The 15746-nt window shown below is 41.1% G+C and overlaps 1 protein-coding gene across 4 annotated transcripts in view; it reads left to right on the forward strand.

The window, feature by feature from the left end:
- The first annotated feature begins 1769 nt into the window (after positions 1–1769).
- LOC104638815 (mucin-5B) overlaps positions 1770–15746 on the forward strand; it is a 51357-nt gene continuing 37380 nt past the window's right edge. For 2 of the 4 annotated variants that reach the window (XM_075754894.1, XM_075754896.1), the window contains exons 1-7: positions 5845–5989; positions 8589–8788; positions 10415–10670; positions 11348–11462; positions 12897–12984; positions 14987–15120; positions 15505–15730. In XM_075754894.1, coding sequence (XP_075611009.1) covers positions 8707–8788; positions 10415–10670; positions 11348–11462; positions 12897–12984; positions 14987–15120; positions 15505–15730 — 901 coding nt within the window. In that variant the 5' untranslated portion in view covers positions 5845–5989; positions 8589–8706. Of the gene's footprint in view, positions 1854–5844; positions 5990–8588; positions 8789–10414; positions 10671–11347; positions 11463–12896; positions 12985–14986; positions 15121–15504; positions 15731–15746 lie in introns of those variants that run through there. The other 2 variants (XM_075754895.1, XM_075754897.1) reach the window with 2 other exon arrangements.

Here is a 15746-nt window from a genome sequence, read left to right on the forward strand (position 1 = left end):
GTTCTACACCTGTATTTCCACTGAAACGGGATGATAAAATTGAACAGATTAAATTTTTCCAGCAGAGAAATCCACAAATAGTCTTTTGGAGAGAAAGGAAAGAAAGAAGCTTTAACTGTGTAACCCTACAAAGAGAGTAGTAGTGGCAGTCAGCAGCACTTTTGCTCCTTCCCTCAACCCTCTTGGAAGCAAATGGAGACCTGCCCTACCTGATCCCATGGAACATTTTGTTTCTTAAGCAAGAGCTGTTGGGTCTGCAGGCCACAAGCAGAGATTCACCTGGAAAACCCAGGGGACAAACTAAAGAAATCTCTCACAAGGCAATGTCAGCTCTTTCGGGGCTCACAGGAGATGGTAGAACCTTCTGATCCCATTGTCTCTCAGACAGGACCTACTGAAAAGGGCACTGACAGCTTCATAAAAAGCATTGGTGCTGGAAGGGAATGGGCTTGACTCTGTCCTCAAGAACGACACCATTCTCTAGGAATTTCCTTGTCTTCTGGACTCTAGCAAGAAGGGAGCAGTAGCAAGACCCCCAGCAGAGTTCAGCTGTGTGGCAGAGTGGCTAAAACACTGTCCTGTCTTCATGCCCGAGTCCTGTGTCCAGCCCCTCTTAGACTTTCTGTCTAGCCTCCCACTTTCATTGGTGGCAAAGGGTTTCTTTTTAGTTTGGTTTTTTTCTTCATCTCCAGTTACTCAGCAGTTTTAGTTTTGCCTTGAAAAAGGAGGAAGCCTTCTTGGGAGGCAAGTGGGACTTCTAGCCAGACAGGCTTTGAAAGCACCAAAAGCCAGGGTCCTTGCTTTTGCTGCATGGTTTGGCTTCACTTTGTCATGTTGTCGCTAAGCAAGAGATGAGCAGAGTTCCTCTAAGCATGGGGTTTGAACATGTCCCTGAGGTCCTCAAAGAAGTGCTTGAACCTGCTTGGACATTCTGGTGAACAAAACAAAACAAAAATCATGGCATTATTGCTGATTTCCCTAAGGGAAGGAAGGGCAGATATGGGCAGGCTGAAATTCCAAAGTACAGGCCAGAACTGGGATTTACTTGAAGCATGATTATTGCCTTGGTTGCCAGAGGTTGTGATTTTGAGTCTTTGCCTCAGGTGCAGGCTTCCTCAAGGCAGCTGGAAGCTCAAGCAAATCCTTCCCAGACAGCTGCAGTCTTACAGGATGATCCTCACAGCATAGAGCTAGCTGTAGGACACCACTGCCAAATGCTGGAGCAAACCCGAGTGCATTGGCTGCAGCTCAGGGAGGGTGCTGTTGCCACATGAGTAAAGACCACTGCAGCTGAGGGCCTCCAGTGCAGCTCTTGACACACTTGCGCACTCTAACAAGCAAAAAGAAAAGGCTAATTGTCCTGTTGCATTGTGGGCCATTTGAGGGGTATACACACAAGTACTCCCTTAGATGCACCCTGAGCCTTCCTTACACTGGGTTACAAGCTTCCCTGGAAGCAAGGTGATTGTGGTGTGTACCTTATCTGTGGAAGTACATGGGTTTCATTCCCAGTTGTAGTCTGCTCCGAGATAGTTTGAAGCTCAGACAATTTCTTCCTAATTACCTGGAGATGCACTGGAAACTCAATGTTGTTCATATGACTCTGCAGTAATACAGTGAGAACTTTCATCTGGAGTTAAAAAGTTCTCAGATTTGCTGATAAAGTGAGCATAGTTGTTTTATGAACCATTACTGAACAACTATTTTGAGAACGCCAGGAGCAGAAAGGAAAATGCTTGTTAGCAATATAGAAAAATTACTGCTGCTATCTGAGGTGAGGCAGATGGGATGCAGAAGGGGGAAAAAAAAAGCCACATGCAAACCAAGAAGAACCATCCCCAAAATAATAGAAGGTAGGGATTTCTGATCTAATAACTGCCTTGTTTAGTGATGTAACTATGTATTATGACGTTATCATTTTGTGCTGTAGGAGAGAAAGAGTAAGATAAAATTTTCAGTATGTTTACTGTTGGACTGTACTTTGCTAAACCACATTTCACTGAACTACGCATATGCAACTCTGCACATAAGCCCCAATGAAAGGACTTCAGCAAAGGCAAAGACCTAAGTAAATAATCATGTAGTTACTGTGCTTATTATACACTGTTTGAACTTGTGTAGCAAAGCAAACTCAGATACTGGGAAAATAGGCAGAAATAGACTTACAAACTCTAAGATTATAGGAAAGAAAACTCTTGTGAACTTTAGGTCCCACAAAAACTAAAATACATTTAAATAACTGTAACATCGATATACAATTTCTGAAATTTCATCTCCCAGCAGAAGCTTTGAAAGGTAGGGGTATTTTAAGGCAGAACAAGTTCTTCAAGTTAAGCAGTCCTCTTCCTAGACCAAATTTCCTAAATTAACTCAGTCTTTGCAGGCTACCACAAATAACTGTGTTCTTAACTGGCAGCCTCCTAGACTAACTTCCAACCAAGTTATGTAAGCCATATTCCCATCACTACTGTAGAAAATCCTGTAAGTTTTTTTTTTTTTTTTTCAGCATCACCCTTTTAAAATCTGATATCTTTAATCTGGACTTCCTTTAATGTTCCAATTTTTCAGCATTCATATGTAAAATGCTTAAATTCCTTTCACAAACTTTCTCTAGAACAGTGAAAACCACTTTTTTTCCTTATTCCAAGACTTCGAGAAAACTCACCAAACATAGTAGAACTCATAATGTATTTTTGATATTGCTTCAGTGCAACAACTTCCATATCAGAATGTCTTTCTGTTGCAGAGTGGTTTAAAGACAGAAAACACTTTCTGTCACTTTTCCTATGCTTTTGGCTACCCTTCTCTCCACATTTGACAAAGAAATGAGTGCTCCCAACTGCCATTGAGCTTCCTTAGTTCCAGGAAATCATGGATCTTCCAGTGATAAGCAATTACTCTTACAAAGAGTAGCTTGTAAGAATCACTCTGGAAATGTGTTCCTGGTCATATTATACAATATATTTGGCAGGTGAAAACTTTCTCATTTGCTTTGAAGGCTAAACAGAAGGACTAGTCATGAGACCCTATTCAGTTAGTCACACAAATGCTAATCTTTGCACATAGAATCAGCTACTGCCTGACCATACCAAGGCCATTTATCTCAGTCTGACCTAACGATAAGAGAAGCATCACAGATTTTCAAATTGTGTAAAGATTAGCGTGTATGTGGGGAGTTGTAACTGGAGAAGAAATCTTGGGTACTAAGTGAAGCGACATACATACAACTACCCTATTTGGCAGAAATGAAGTAGAGAGGAAGCATGGTAGAGCTGGGGCTGAGAAGGAGCGCCTTTGCTTCATGCAGCTCTCTTTTAAGCAGTAACAAAAGGCAACAGGAACTGTGATCAAGGAACGTGGCTTTACACAGTGCCTGTGACCTGACACAGCAGTGAAATTTCAATAGCCTGTCCCTTTGGACTAGTGTAGCTGAGCACCTCTTGAACATTGTTTGCAGCATCTATGGGAGCTGTATGCTCATTATTCTTCTTAACACAGGGAGCTTGAGCTAAACACAGCACGCTAAGGGCAGCTAGCTATTGGGTGGCTAATTCTAACATCTGCAACATGCTAAGCAGAAGCCTGGGGAAAGACTGTGGCCCCATTTGTCTTGTTTTTCCTCTTTCTGCATAGTAATTTCAATTTAGAAGAAATTTGGTATTCAGCCACCTACAAAACTGCTTTGGTTTTAGTGGCTACAGTGTTCAAGGCATGGCAAGCTCTGAAACTTGAATGACATAGAAAAGTTAGCTGCTTCCTGCAAAATATCACAGTTCATGTTGGATCACAATCTCATGAGTCCAGTGGGAATGCTCAGACAGAATTTTAGATCAGGTTCTAAATACTGACATAATGTAAGTCCAATGCAGGAAAAAAAAAAAAAAAACAAGCCAAGGTTGCTTAGCTTCTCACCTCAACCTGATCTCTGCCCATCTCTCTGCCTTTCTTTTGGCTTGCAGTAGCTTTCATTCATGGTGGACATGGTATGGAATTTCATGTAATTTCAGAGTTGTACAGACTTCAGTATTAAGAATGCAGTAGCCTTTTCTGGATTGTCTTGGCATCCATGAAATGAGAAATTGCTTTTAAATAAAAGGGTGGAATCTGCTCTAACCTGAAACCCATAAAGCTGTAATTCTAAAAGCAGAATATTCATATCCTTCCCCACATGGGGTCTGGGGTTCCCTTTGTTCTGCTACTGCATATTTTCAACCAGGAAGGTTGTTTAAAGAAAGATCTTTCAAGTAGAAAAAGGTCAATAGCCCAACCTCCTGATGAGATGGCTTTCTATGTAGGGAGTCTTTATGTAAGGAAGTGCCAATAGGTCAATGAGACCTGTGTGCACAAACACCAATCAGCCATGTCATTACTTCTTGTACGTGTATTTTGAAAGATCTACATCTTAAAAAAAAAAAAACAAAAACAAAAAACAAAACACACACACACACAAAAACCCCACCAAAAACCAAACCACCAAACAACAAAAACCAGAAAAGAGAGTTGAACTGATTCCTTGCAAACAGGAGTAACTAATGCCCTTGATTACTTCAGGAAAAGTCAAGGAACCCTATGGCAAGATGAGAGGTTAGGGAACTTTATGTTCATTCTAAGGCAAAATGGAAGAAAACACCCAACCATCGCCTATCAAAATTAAAATACTGAAGGTATTCTTCTTTAATCAGCAATTAATGACAGAGATCTATTCCTCTGCCTGTTACAGATCACCTTATACTTACTGCCAGCTATTTCAAACTGTGTGGTTGATGCAAACCTGATGGATCAAATAAATCTTTGATGTGAATTTCCTAAAATGGGAAATTTAGGATTATACCAAGGATAAAAATATAATCCATGTTATTCTTGAATTCTTCTGGCAATTTAGAATGTGTGAAGTAGTGTTGTAACCATCAGTGATGTAAAATATTTTGCCAAATTCACTTCAGATGTTTTTATCATGCGGATTATTGGCACAAGAAGGCTTGACATCAAATCCAAATTAATTGTTTTCCTAGCTAACATTACCTTGTCAATTAAGTATACAGCATTTCTCTAACATTATTATCTAGGCAGTGCTTGTAAAACATGATTTTATAGTGGATTCACATTTTAAGAAGCAGTATCAGCTTTGCCTGAAATGAACTGGAATATGGGTTCCAGGCTGAACCCCACCACCACTTGAATGGTGTGTTACAAAAGTTTTGGTAGCCTTAATGCTTTACAGCATGTATGGGATCACCTTTTGACAGAAGGGAATGATACATATGCAGCTACCAGGCTTCAGTATGGTAGCTGGCTATGAATGGCATTAAACCACCAGATGCCCCCAGTTCGAGTGCTTCTTTCCCAAGTTTGTATCAAAAAATATGAGATCTGAGTTACTGGTGTATTATATTAGCTTCATGATGGTTTATCTCCAGTGAGTCAGTGGCGATAAAGAAGCTGAGTTAATATTTACCTATTGTATTTACTAAAATCACATAACCTTTAATAGCAAATGATCCATGAAATGGGCTGTAAAGGGGCCAGAAGGAATTGTTCTTTTTGCTAGTACAGCTGCAGCAGAGTGAAGGCTTCTTATGCTACAGGGCCCAATAAAGGGAAGAGTTATTAATCCCAATATGTCACTGCAGGGGGAATAGTTATAACTTGCGTGCTTGCAATAGGAATGATTCAGTTGTAAGTGATCAACATATTCACAAGCTCCCTGTCAGTCTAAATTTCCTTCTGAAAAGCTACCACGTATCTCTTCTGAAAACCTCAGTGTTGCCACACTTGAATATAAAAACTTCATTTGAATGCAAATATCCTTTCTCTGTCAGTAGCCCTGAAATCATTGCAGGGGATTGAAGCATCCAGTTCTTTCTAAGGAGTGTAGCCAGCACTGTCTGCGGAGAAGCCGAAGCAGCAGTTCTGGTTAGTCACTGGCAGGAACTCTGCTCCCCAAGAAATGGCAAAGGAATGGCAAAAATGAGAGAGCAGACAAGCAGAGGTAAGAAAATGGCTAGGTACAGAGCAAGAGGACTGGGTTTCCTGTTTCTCTGAGTAGCTAGAGGAGTGCTCTTTCTTGTCTCAGGGGAGGATCCCAGGTGACTGATACTACTTTCTCTGCTGAGTGGAGCATAAGTGGATGGTGGTTAAATAAATTATTTGTTTTATTCTATCTGTTCCTGAGACACAGTTTTAACATGTGCTGTTCATGTTCTTCCCAGGCGCCTAAGACCTAAGTGGGTCTTGCAGCGGGAATTCATGCCTTAGCTCATCCCTCCTGCCCACCCTGGCATGCCCCTGCACCACCCACATGTAGAAGACAAAGGGTTGGGAGTTGCAGTAGCCAGCTTCACCATGTCTTTGTCATCTAAGGATTACTCCAAGATGAAGGGTATCTTTGGCAAGTAGTTCATATGTGGTTCCTGCTGCTTTTGCACTGCCTGATGGGAATAAAGAGATTTTTTCCCTAGGGTCAGAAATCTCCTATAGTCCTATTCTTCTTTCTTCTCTCATACCAATGTGAATGATATAGGTGCCTTGATTGACTGGGTGGGAATGGGAAAAAAGAGGGCCATGATTTAAAAAAAAAAAAAAGGACTCATTTCAGCAGGGTTCTGCATTTGGATTTTGACACACTGATTTGGGAAAATTAATAGGTTTCAGCTTTCCATCTTTATCCTCAGCTAGGCTTTCTTTGTCAATGGCTGTGGTCTACTGACCTATGTGCTTTTTCTCCTGGGCTTCATAGCCCTTCCCCTCACCTGCCATTAGTACTGTTCTCTGGCCTGAACAAGAACTCAATTTGAAAGTTACCATTGGAATCTGCTATATTTGAATGTTACTATTGCACTGTATTTGATTTCAGATCATCCTCATACCTACAATGTCATATTCTCGTGGTTCAGTTTATCTACTAGACATTCTGCTGGTTTACTTCATAACTATTTAGGTGGAGATCAGCAGGGAAGATGCGTTGTGATTAAAAGGAAAAGCAGCAGAAACCTATTACTTCCATCACTGGTGCCATAAAGTCTGTTAGTTCTGTATTCCAGCCAAAATGGCAGGGTTTCAAGAACAGACTTTACCTTCCAGTAGTGCCCTGCCTCAAGTGCAACTCACAATGGAATTAATGGGGCACGGACAGTGGGAAAGGGGTAACATGAACTCATGTTTCATGTACTGCACAATGCTCTCGCCTGCTAGTGCAGGATTTCCTTAGGAGTGACAGCAGCAGCAAATCTTCATCTGGCAGACATTTGCACCTGCAATTCTGTAAGCGACTTAGTGAGTGGCTCATAACTGTGTAGGGGGAACACCTGAAAGAAGCAGTGGGCCAGTGTTAGGATACTGAACTTTGTAAATGCCGGAAAGCTTGGTAAAGCAGTGAGCAAGATGCAGTTCTCAAGGACCATCTTACTGTCTGCCAGCCAGATAAAAGGGCATGCATATTCCCCTACGTGAGTGCATAAACAGACTTGACCTGAGGACTTGCAACAGGGGTGAAACCTAAGTCCACTTTAACCTGTGTTTGTGCCCACTTACTACTGGCAATCATTCTGGCATTAATGTATTCCCAAAGGGGTATGGAGCAGTTGAAAGTGTGGGAATGTCTGTTACCTGTGTTTGATTTGCTGCTACTAGGTGAGAGGCTTCCTCTGTGTCAGAGGTGGTTCTCCCATGGTACAGATAAGGTGAAGCAATGCTAGGTCAGCTTGTGCCAACAGAGCACATAAATCTTTAAAAGCAACCCTAAATTTACTGACATCAATCATCTGTGACAGGGTACCTAAGAACTGTCCTACAGTGGAATGTAGATCAGCTCATGACTGAGCTCTCTAGATTTTTTATGGGTATGTGATAGGATATTAAAGCACTCTGATTGATAGCACCAAGGAACCCTTCTGCAGCAGTGCAATTTAGGAGGTGAAGAAATTAATTGTAGTCTACATTTTGGTGGGACTTGGGCACTGCTCCCTTTTACTGCTTGGAGAAACCACCACCTCTGTGTGCTTAAAGAATAAATTAACTTCCCATGTCTGACTGGTGCAATTAAATCCCATTTGTGCAGTAGAGATGAGAAATTTGCACTTTGTGGACTAATGTCATTCCTGGTTTGTTGAAGCAGTAAATCTCTGGCCTTTTTATTAAGATATTTTGGATACACTTCTTAAAGGACATTGCCCTCCTGCCAAAAGTTTTTGCTCTACATAAAACGTACATTATATCTGACCTTACAATATTTTTTGCTCTTACATTTAGAAGCCACCATCAAGCTAGTAGAGGCAACAAACACTTTTTCTGGAGCTGGGGGACTGTACTTACGTGCAAGCCAGAGAAAAGCTCAGAAAGAGGGCAATGGTTGCTTGTTACTCATCAGATCTTATGAAAAAGAAAAACTATTGTTACCAAAGAAAAAGCAACACTGTAGGGGCAAGGGGTGGGGGGACCTATACTGAAGACAGGAAATAAGAAATGGACAGCTCTCTGTCTCCACATGAAGCAAGAGAGAACTGGATACCTGTGTTGTCTGAAAGACAGGAGGTTGCTGGGTGCGAAACATGAACCACTGAAAGAAAATTGAATGAAGCTCCACCTTTCAGGGATCCTGCCATCAATGTTTTGTTCTCACGCCAAATTCCTGGACTATAAAAATCTGCCTATAAGCCAAGAAAAAAACACTCCCCTGGAAGGATTTTCAAGTTACCGCTTCATGGCAAGATGGAAATAAATAAATGGAGGTCATTTTGGATCTTCTGCCTAATTTGGAGTTGTTGCAAGGGCAAAGAACCAGTTCAGATAGGTAAGAAAAAAATCTAATTCTCAGATTATTTGTTCACGTATTGCTCTCCATAGGTGACAACTAGAGTTGTCAAATGAAAATGTGTAACATATTCCATGTAAGAGCTGCAGGTATGCCAGATACCGTTTAACGTTCTACATTTTCATCTTTTATGTCAACCATTTTAATATTTTACTTTTTTCTTTCACTACTAGGTAGTTTATCAACTGTTTTATGTCATAAGTAACTAATTTTACAGAGGAGACTCTCTGGATGCAGTTTGCATCATTAAAAATTGGTGTTACCATAATGCCTGCTAGGCTTGATTGACCAGTATGAAATACTGCATTAGGAGTAATCACATTTTTTGTGGTCTGCTGCACTGTTACCTCCTGGTTTGGTTTTAAATGTCCTACACTTTTCCCAGTTTCTTAATACACAAACAATTGATGTGACAGTTATTGCTGTCTTAGTAATTCTAGAAACTCCACTTCCAAGAATAGCCAAACTTTCTCATTTACCTTCATTATTCACTTTTCTAAGTGCTGAATTACCCTACTCCACTTTAGTGCTGTAAACACCTATGGCAAATCACAGTCCCTTTAAAAAGCTGTTTCTGTAAGGACTGACTTGGCAGTTCAGTTTGTGTTCCACAATTCTAACATCAAGATCTGAATTTTTCAGTGTTCCCTTGCTGGTTCTTAGGAGTATTTCATAATGTTTTAGAATTCACTAAGTATATTAATGATCATATTTTATTTGATCTGTGATGCATGTTGCTATGTTGATTTTCCTAAATGTGCTACATAAACAACACAATTTGCCCAATTTCATTTGTCATTCTTTCAGATGGGCCTAGAAGAAATGCTAAAAGCATTTTGTAGCAAGCATATCTTATTTAATTCAAGGTGATTCATACTGACTTTGTGTGGCTTGGTAGTATGAAAACTACTTTCTGAAATGATGTCTTATATGCACTTAAAGTATGTATCAATACCTTCGAAAGAGGTACAACTCAGAGGTCCAAGACATGAGTTTGGTTGGGATGAAAAACAAGTAGCTCTGTGCTGACTGCTGAAGCTGGTGGCAGCCTCAACTGGTGAGATCAGAAGCTGCCATTTTGCTGAAGAGTCATGCCACTTGTGATATCTCCTGGAAGGGACTCATTTCAAGACTTTGGACCAAAGCAGGATTTCAAATGTAGAAATGAGATTTAGGCAGCCAGAATGGGATTCCCCTCACTTCACTTTAGATATCTACAGTGTAAATGTATCTACAGTGTAAATGCTGAGGGGTGCCATCTATGTTGGCACCCCTCAGCAATCTTTATAGGCAATGGAGAGACACATGCAGTCTTGGAGCATCTTTCCAGGTAGATATGTAAGCTAGGGAAGCTGAGCCTCTTCTGGTTCTCAATGTTAACTTCAAAGGATCCTGGGCTCATCTGTTCACATTGGAGATGTTTCTGGCATGGACTTCAAAAGTTCAGTGAGATGAAGCTCCTTCCCACAATCTAGTATCTTCCAAGGGTTAACATTTTTACCTTTGAAAATCTCTCCATTAATGTTTTTTTAAAAAAAAAAAAAAAAAGCAAGCACCTCATGTGGGGTGATTTTCTAAGCTCCCCTCCTATGACTCTGTCTTTAGTCCAGGTCTCTACTGTCAGTAGGAGTGAATGTGCCACCTGGGGCAATTTCCACTTTCATACATTTGACCATGTTAAATTCACTTTTCCTGGAACCTGCACATACGTCTTCGCTTCGCACTGTAATGACAGCTACCAGGACTTTAACATCCAAATCAGGCGCAGTGACAAGAATAGCTTCCTGATCTATTTCACTGTCACCATTGATGGAGTGATCTTGGAGGTGAAGGAGACAGGCATCACAGTGAACGGGAACAAGTGAGTAAAGACCATACTGTTGTTTTCTTGTGCAGCAGTTTTATTGCTATATATTAGCAACAGGTGGTCTGTCTAGAAAGAGATCTTATTCCACAGAAGTGCAAATGGCTGTCTATGATATGTTCATAGCACTTTGAATGGGGTATTGCAAAGAGTCCACCCCATAGTGGTGGAGGAGGCAAGAAGCACATAAACCACATCTCCCAGGCATCAACACCAACATGTTAAGCAAAAGGCAATGTGTATGTTACAGAAAAAGAAGGTATAGGTTGCTTTGATTTGAGAGTGAAAGAAGGAGATAAAACCAACACTTTATTCATAGAAGGTTTTGATTTTGTAGAAACTTTGTATTTTTTTTCTCAAAACATTATTTCTGTGTTACTAACCCTATAAGCAGAGTTGCACTGGTATCAGTCAAGTGGCTAATGTAGTATTAACACACTCATGACCAAAATACATTGTCTTACAGATTAAGGTTGGTAAAAGGTCACATGCCTAAGATCACTGGACAAGGTGATCATGCCTGAATATAATGCATTATGTGGAGCTGACCTTGAAAATAATGTCCCCATGGCTTATTTAGCTCTTTTTTACTCTAGTTTTTCTTCCTATATCTCTGAGAGGATTTAATCAGTCTTTTTTTCAATGCAATCTTTTTTGTTCCCTCCAATTTCCAGGATCCCCATGCCCTTCAGCTTGAAGAGCATCCTGATTGAGGACACCTGTGCTTACTTCCAAGTCACTTCCAAGCTGGGCCTGACACTCAAGTGGAACTGGGCTGATACTCTCCTAGTATGAACAGCCAGTTAGTTGTTTTTCTCTTGGTGAACCTCATCAATGATGAAAAGCAGAGCTGGATGCAGGCACCATGTTGACATAAGAGACGGGGGGGGGGGGGGGGGGGGGGGGGGGGGGGGCGGGGAGGAAGGGCAGAAGGTATCACTGATAGGGACATACCAAACTAGGTAATGGTTTCATGGGGCAGGGACATGGAGTCACAACCCCCAGGCATTCCAAACTAATTTTACCAACTAATTTTATATGACAAAAGGTGCCACTGTTAACCATGGAGATAGCAGCTCTGTAGCTGTCTGCTTCCTCCATGGGGCACTGGCAGCAGCACAGCTAGTCCCTCCAGCTCTGACTTGTTAGTTATGCTCTGTCTCGATGCACATCTTGTGTGGGAAACTAATCTGTGTGGCCAGTTCAGACCTTGGCATCTCTGATTCCAAAGCCTTGCTATACAGGAGTTCCCCTCTATACATCCACCCCGAAATACCCTCTTCTGCAACAGTGTATTTACACTTTTGGGTGTGAACACTTACTGCCCCACCCCCCCACTCCCACCCACCCCCAATCAGAACTGAGATTAAATAAATGAACGTTGTATGTCATGTTTTGCAGTTCAGAGAGACAGAGAGAGGGCAGAAGGTGAATAGAAACAAAAATCAGGAAGCAATCAAGTGGTATTCAAATTCAAATCTAATGAAGTATTTGCTCCCCCCTCTTCCCCTGTACTTATTAACACCTAAAGTATTACAAACACCACCTGTAGAATGGATACAATTTTAGGGTGACACACTTGTATGTAAAGCATTGCCTTTTTTTGGTGGGCCTAAATGATGCCAGTACTACCCTCCAAGCATGTAGGAGTGATTAGGTGCAATAGTTCTGCCTAGCAAGGCAATAGCGTGCTAACTTGGCTCTTTATTGCCCCCAAGTACAGGCAGAACAAGTTGTGCTGGACAGACCCACCCCTAGAAATGCTGTTAAGTTTTCTATTTAGCCTATGTATACTAGAAAAAGCCTTAGATATGGCTAAAAGCTGACCAGAAGCTGTTCCTTCACAGCATCCAGCATCAGAGCACAGTTACCTGACCTGCCCAGAGTGAAGCTGTGGAACCTTCCAAGAGGTACCACATGTCTGTATACCAGTGTCTCTATGCTGGGAGCCACTGGTCCAAGTTTTAGTCTAGTATTCAGCATGCTTCAGTTAGCTGTTTTGAAGGTAGGAATGACAATTGCTAGAGGATTATCTTCCCATTTAAATTCAGCCTGTCTGCAGGTGAGTTTTATGGCAGGTTGTAATGGAAAAGGACACTGCTACAAATTGGTAGTGAGCATTTCTGCTACTGTGCTTTTCTATTGTGAAGCACTTTGTAAAGTGCTGCTGATGGGGGGAAAACCTTTTGAACTCTGAGTTTCCTCTTTGCTTTTGTTTTGTAGCTGGACCTGGAAGAAACATATAAAGAGAAAATATGTGGTCTGTGTGGGAACTATGATGGCAATGAGAAGAATGATTTGATTCTGGATGGTAGGCCATGAATACAGCATATTCCACATAGAACAGAACTGTTAATATATGACACAAAACTTAATGTATTTCCTCTAAGCAGGGTATCAGATTTCCTGACAGGCACTCTGAAATACGTGAACATTTCTATATACAGGAGATGTATTTTAAGAGGTTCTGGGATGATTTGGGTTCCTCTGCTGTTTGCAAAGTTGTAAGAGTCTCAAACCTCTTTGACTCAAATGAATTGATTGCCTAGTTATCATGCAGCAACGTTGCCAGGTTTCCCACTGATAGTAGCAAATTTTCAGGAACTTGTAGTCTCAAATTAGGCACGAGTGCATTTTCTGTCCTTCCATTTTCATCATTTTACAGTTGGGTATCAAGTGTGATTATTTTTGCCTCTGTAATGAAATAAAAGCATCATCACTGAGCTAGAGAGATTTCACTAAGAATCTTTGCAGAAGCCGTGGTGCCATCCACTGACACCTTCAGATATTGCACTGAAGTGGAAAGAGGCCAACACAGCAAACAGTTGAGGCTACAATCCTGCAGCAAGTTGTATGAGCAGAAAGAAACCTGCCTACTGGGGTATTAACTGCAGGGCTGAAGTAAAAGTTACAGCATCATCTCTTCACGTAATACCTGGGCTTCTTAAGTCACCAGAAAAATATTGTCATCTACCACACCCATTCAGAAAGAATCCTGAGATTTGATTAAAAATACCACTTGTAGTGATAGATCTGGGGTTGATTTTCATATTTCATATTAAGCTTTTTGGGTGCATCTCAGTCATGATGCCCTTTACTTCACAAATGCAATAGGTAAAAACTAAAGATGGCTCCAATTTTTTCTGAAGAAACTGTTTTCTACTGAGATGCATTGCTGTAAGAAAAACAGGTTCTTCTTTTATGCATCTGGCAGCACAGATAACAGATTCTCACACTCGGGGACCAGGTGGCCTCCCGTATCCCTCCTTTCTGCTCTGAACACATCCTTCTCCCTGGGCAGAGCAGGCAGCAGTCAGTCTGCCTGCCCATGCTAAGACACACTGCATGTAAAGGTCCAAAATTTCTTCTCACTTTCAGACTCTTTTTCTCTTGAGGAAAAAAATTATCAGGAAGAAAAATCCCATTTCTGCATGGAGCAGCTCTTCTTGAAACTTTATTCTTTATGTTCTTTAATGTCAGTTGAGATCCTTGGCAAATCACATGGCTCCAAGAGCTCAGGGTTTTAGAAGGGCTTCTGTTTCCAGAAAAGGTAGTGGTAAAGCACCTGAAAAATAAGGCTTTTGTGGAAATATTCTCTCAGGCCTGCACCTAGTTAAGGTACTGAGACAGTATAGGAGAATAGACCTGGTCAGAAACCTATTAACCTTTATTTAAAAAAAAAATCAGAGAATGGTGATTTATGCATACTCTCCATAAAAAAATATAAATTTCAAATTTTTCAGAAATATTTCCCACATCCAGGATGAAGTTTCTGGTAACGCTTTGGGAAAACCACCCATCTAGCTAGTATAATGGATACATATGTGTATTATGTGCCTCTCTTCCTCCTGCTCTCTCTTCCCATGTCTCTAGCCTGTAAAAAGTAGTAGATTTCTAGATGATTACAAACATATGCACCTAAGGCTGTACTTTAGGTTGTGATAGTAGAAGGCAAACTGAAATCTATGACCATTACACATGCAAATACAAAACTCTGTAAGATCAAGAGCACCCATAATGAACTGAAGTCTTTGAAAGTGACGAGGTGCAATAGAAAGGTCAAGAATCTCATGTGATAATAGGTACCCAGGCTGACAGCAGGCCTTGATACAAGTGTGCCAGATTCCTGGCTCTAGCTCAACAGAAGTTGTATCAGGCTGTCATCCCCTATAATATGGATACTGTGGTTAAATTTGGGCATTTGGTGAAGAGCATACTGCCACAGACCCCAAAGATTAAGTGCATCTTTATAATCCATTAATTGATCTAAAGAATTGCAGGCAGTTACTCAGATGTGTCTGGGGATTTTGCAGGGTATAAAATGCATCCGAGGCAGTTTGGGAACTTCCACAAAGTAGAGGATCCATCAGAAAAGTGTGCTGATGTGAGTCCAGGTGACCACACAGGAAGACATCCTAGGAGGGAAGACGATAGATGCAATAAATATGTAAGTATATGTGGCCAAGAATTATAAACCCTCCTGAATGACAGCCCTGGAGACTGTGTTGAAACAAGTGTTAACTACAGTGCATGCACTGAACGGAGTTTTTCAGAAGTCTACCCATGAATCTGAGTAAATTTCTTATAGCTGAAAGAATATCCTATTACAATGTTAAAGAAATAGATAGTGGGGAAAATGAACAATTGAATGACAGCTTCCAGTCCATGAAAAAGGACCTCATAACAGAAAGTTAGACTGGATAATATCCCGAGGTCCCTTCCAACCCGAATTATCACAGACCCTGGACTTTTGTCATCAAAAATTGGGCTGCACATCCACAAAACTGAAAGTTGGTAAAATGTCAAGTATTGATTTTCTTCTTTTTCACAGAAAAAAAGGTGCAAGAAACTTATGTCCCGTTTTGGAAACTGCCCCAAAGTGGTTGCTTTTGATGACTACGTAGAGACCTGCACTGAAGATATGTGCCACTGTGCAGTTAATTCTTCTCACTCTGATTTGGTTTCCAGCTGCATATGCAGCACTTTAAACCAGTACTCTCGAGATTGTGTCCTCAGGAAGGGAGACCCTGGGGAATGGAGAACCAAAGAACTTTGCTGTAAGTAACTATTGCT

This window comes from Balearica regulorum, chromosome 5 (assembly GCF_011004875.1).
Source record: "Balearica regulorum gibbericeps isolate bBalReg1 chromosome 5, bBalReg1.pri, whole genome shotgun sequence".
NCBI lineage: Eukaryota > Metazoa > Chordata > Aves > Gruiformes > Gruidae > Balearica > Balearica regulorum.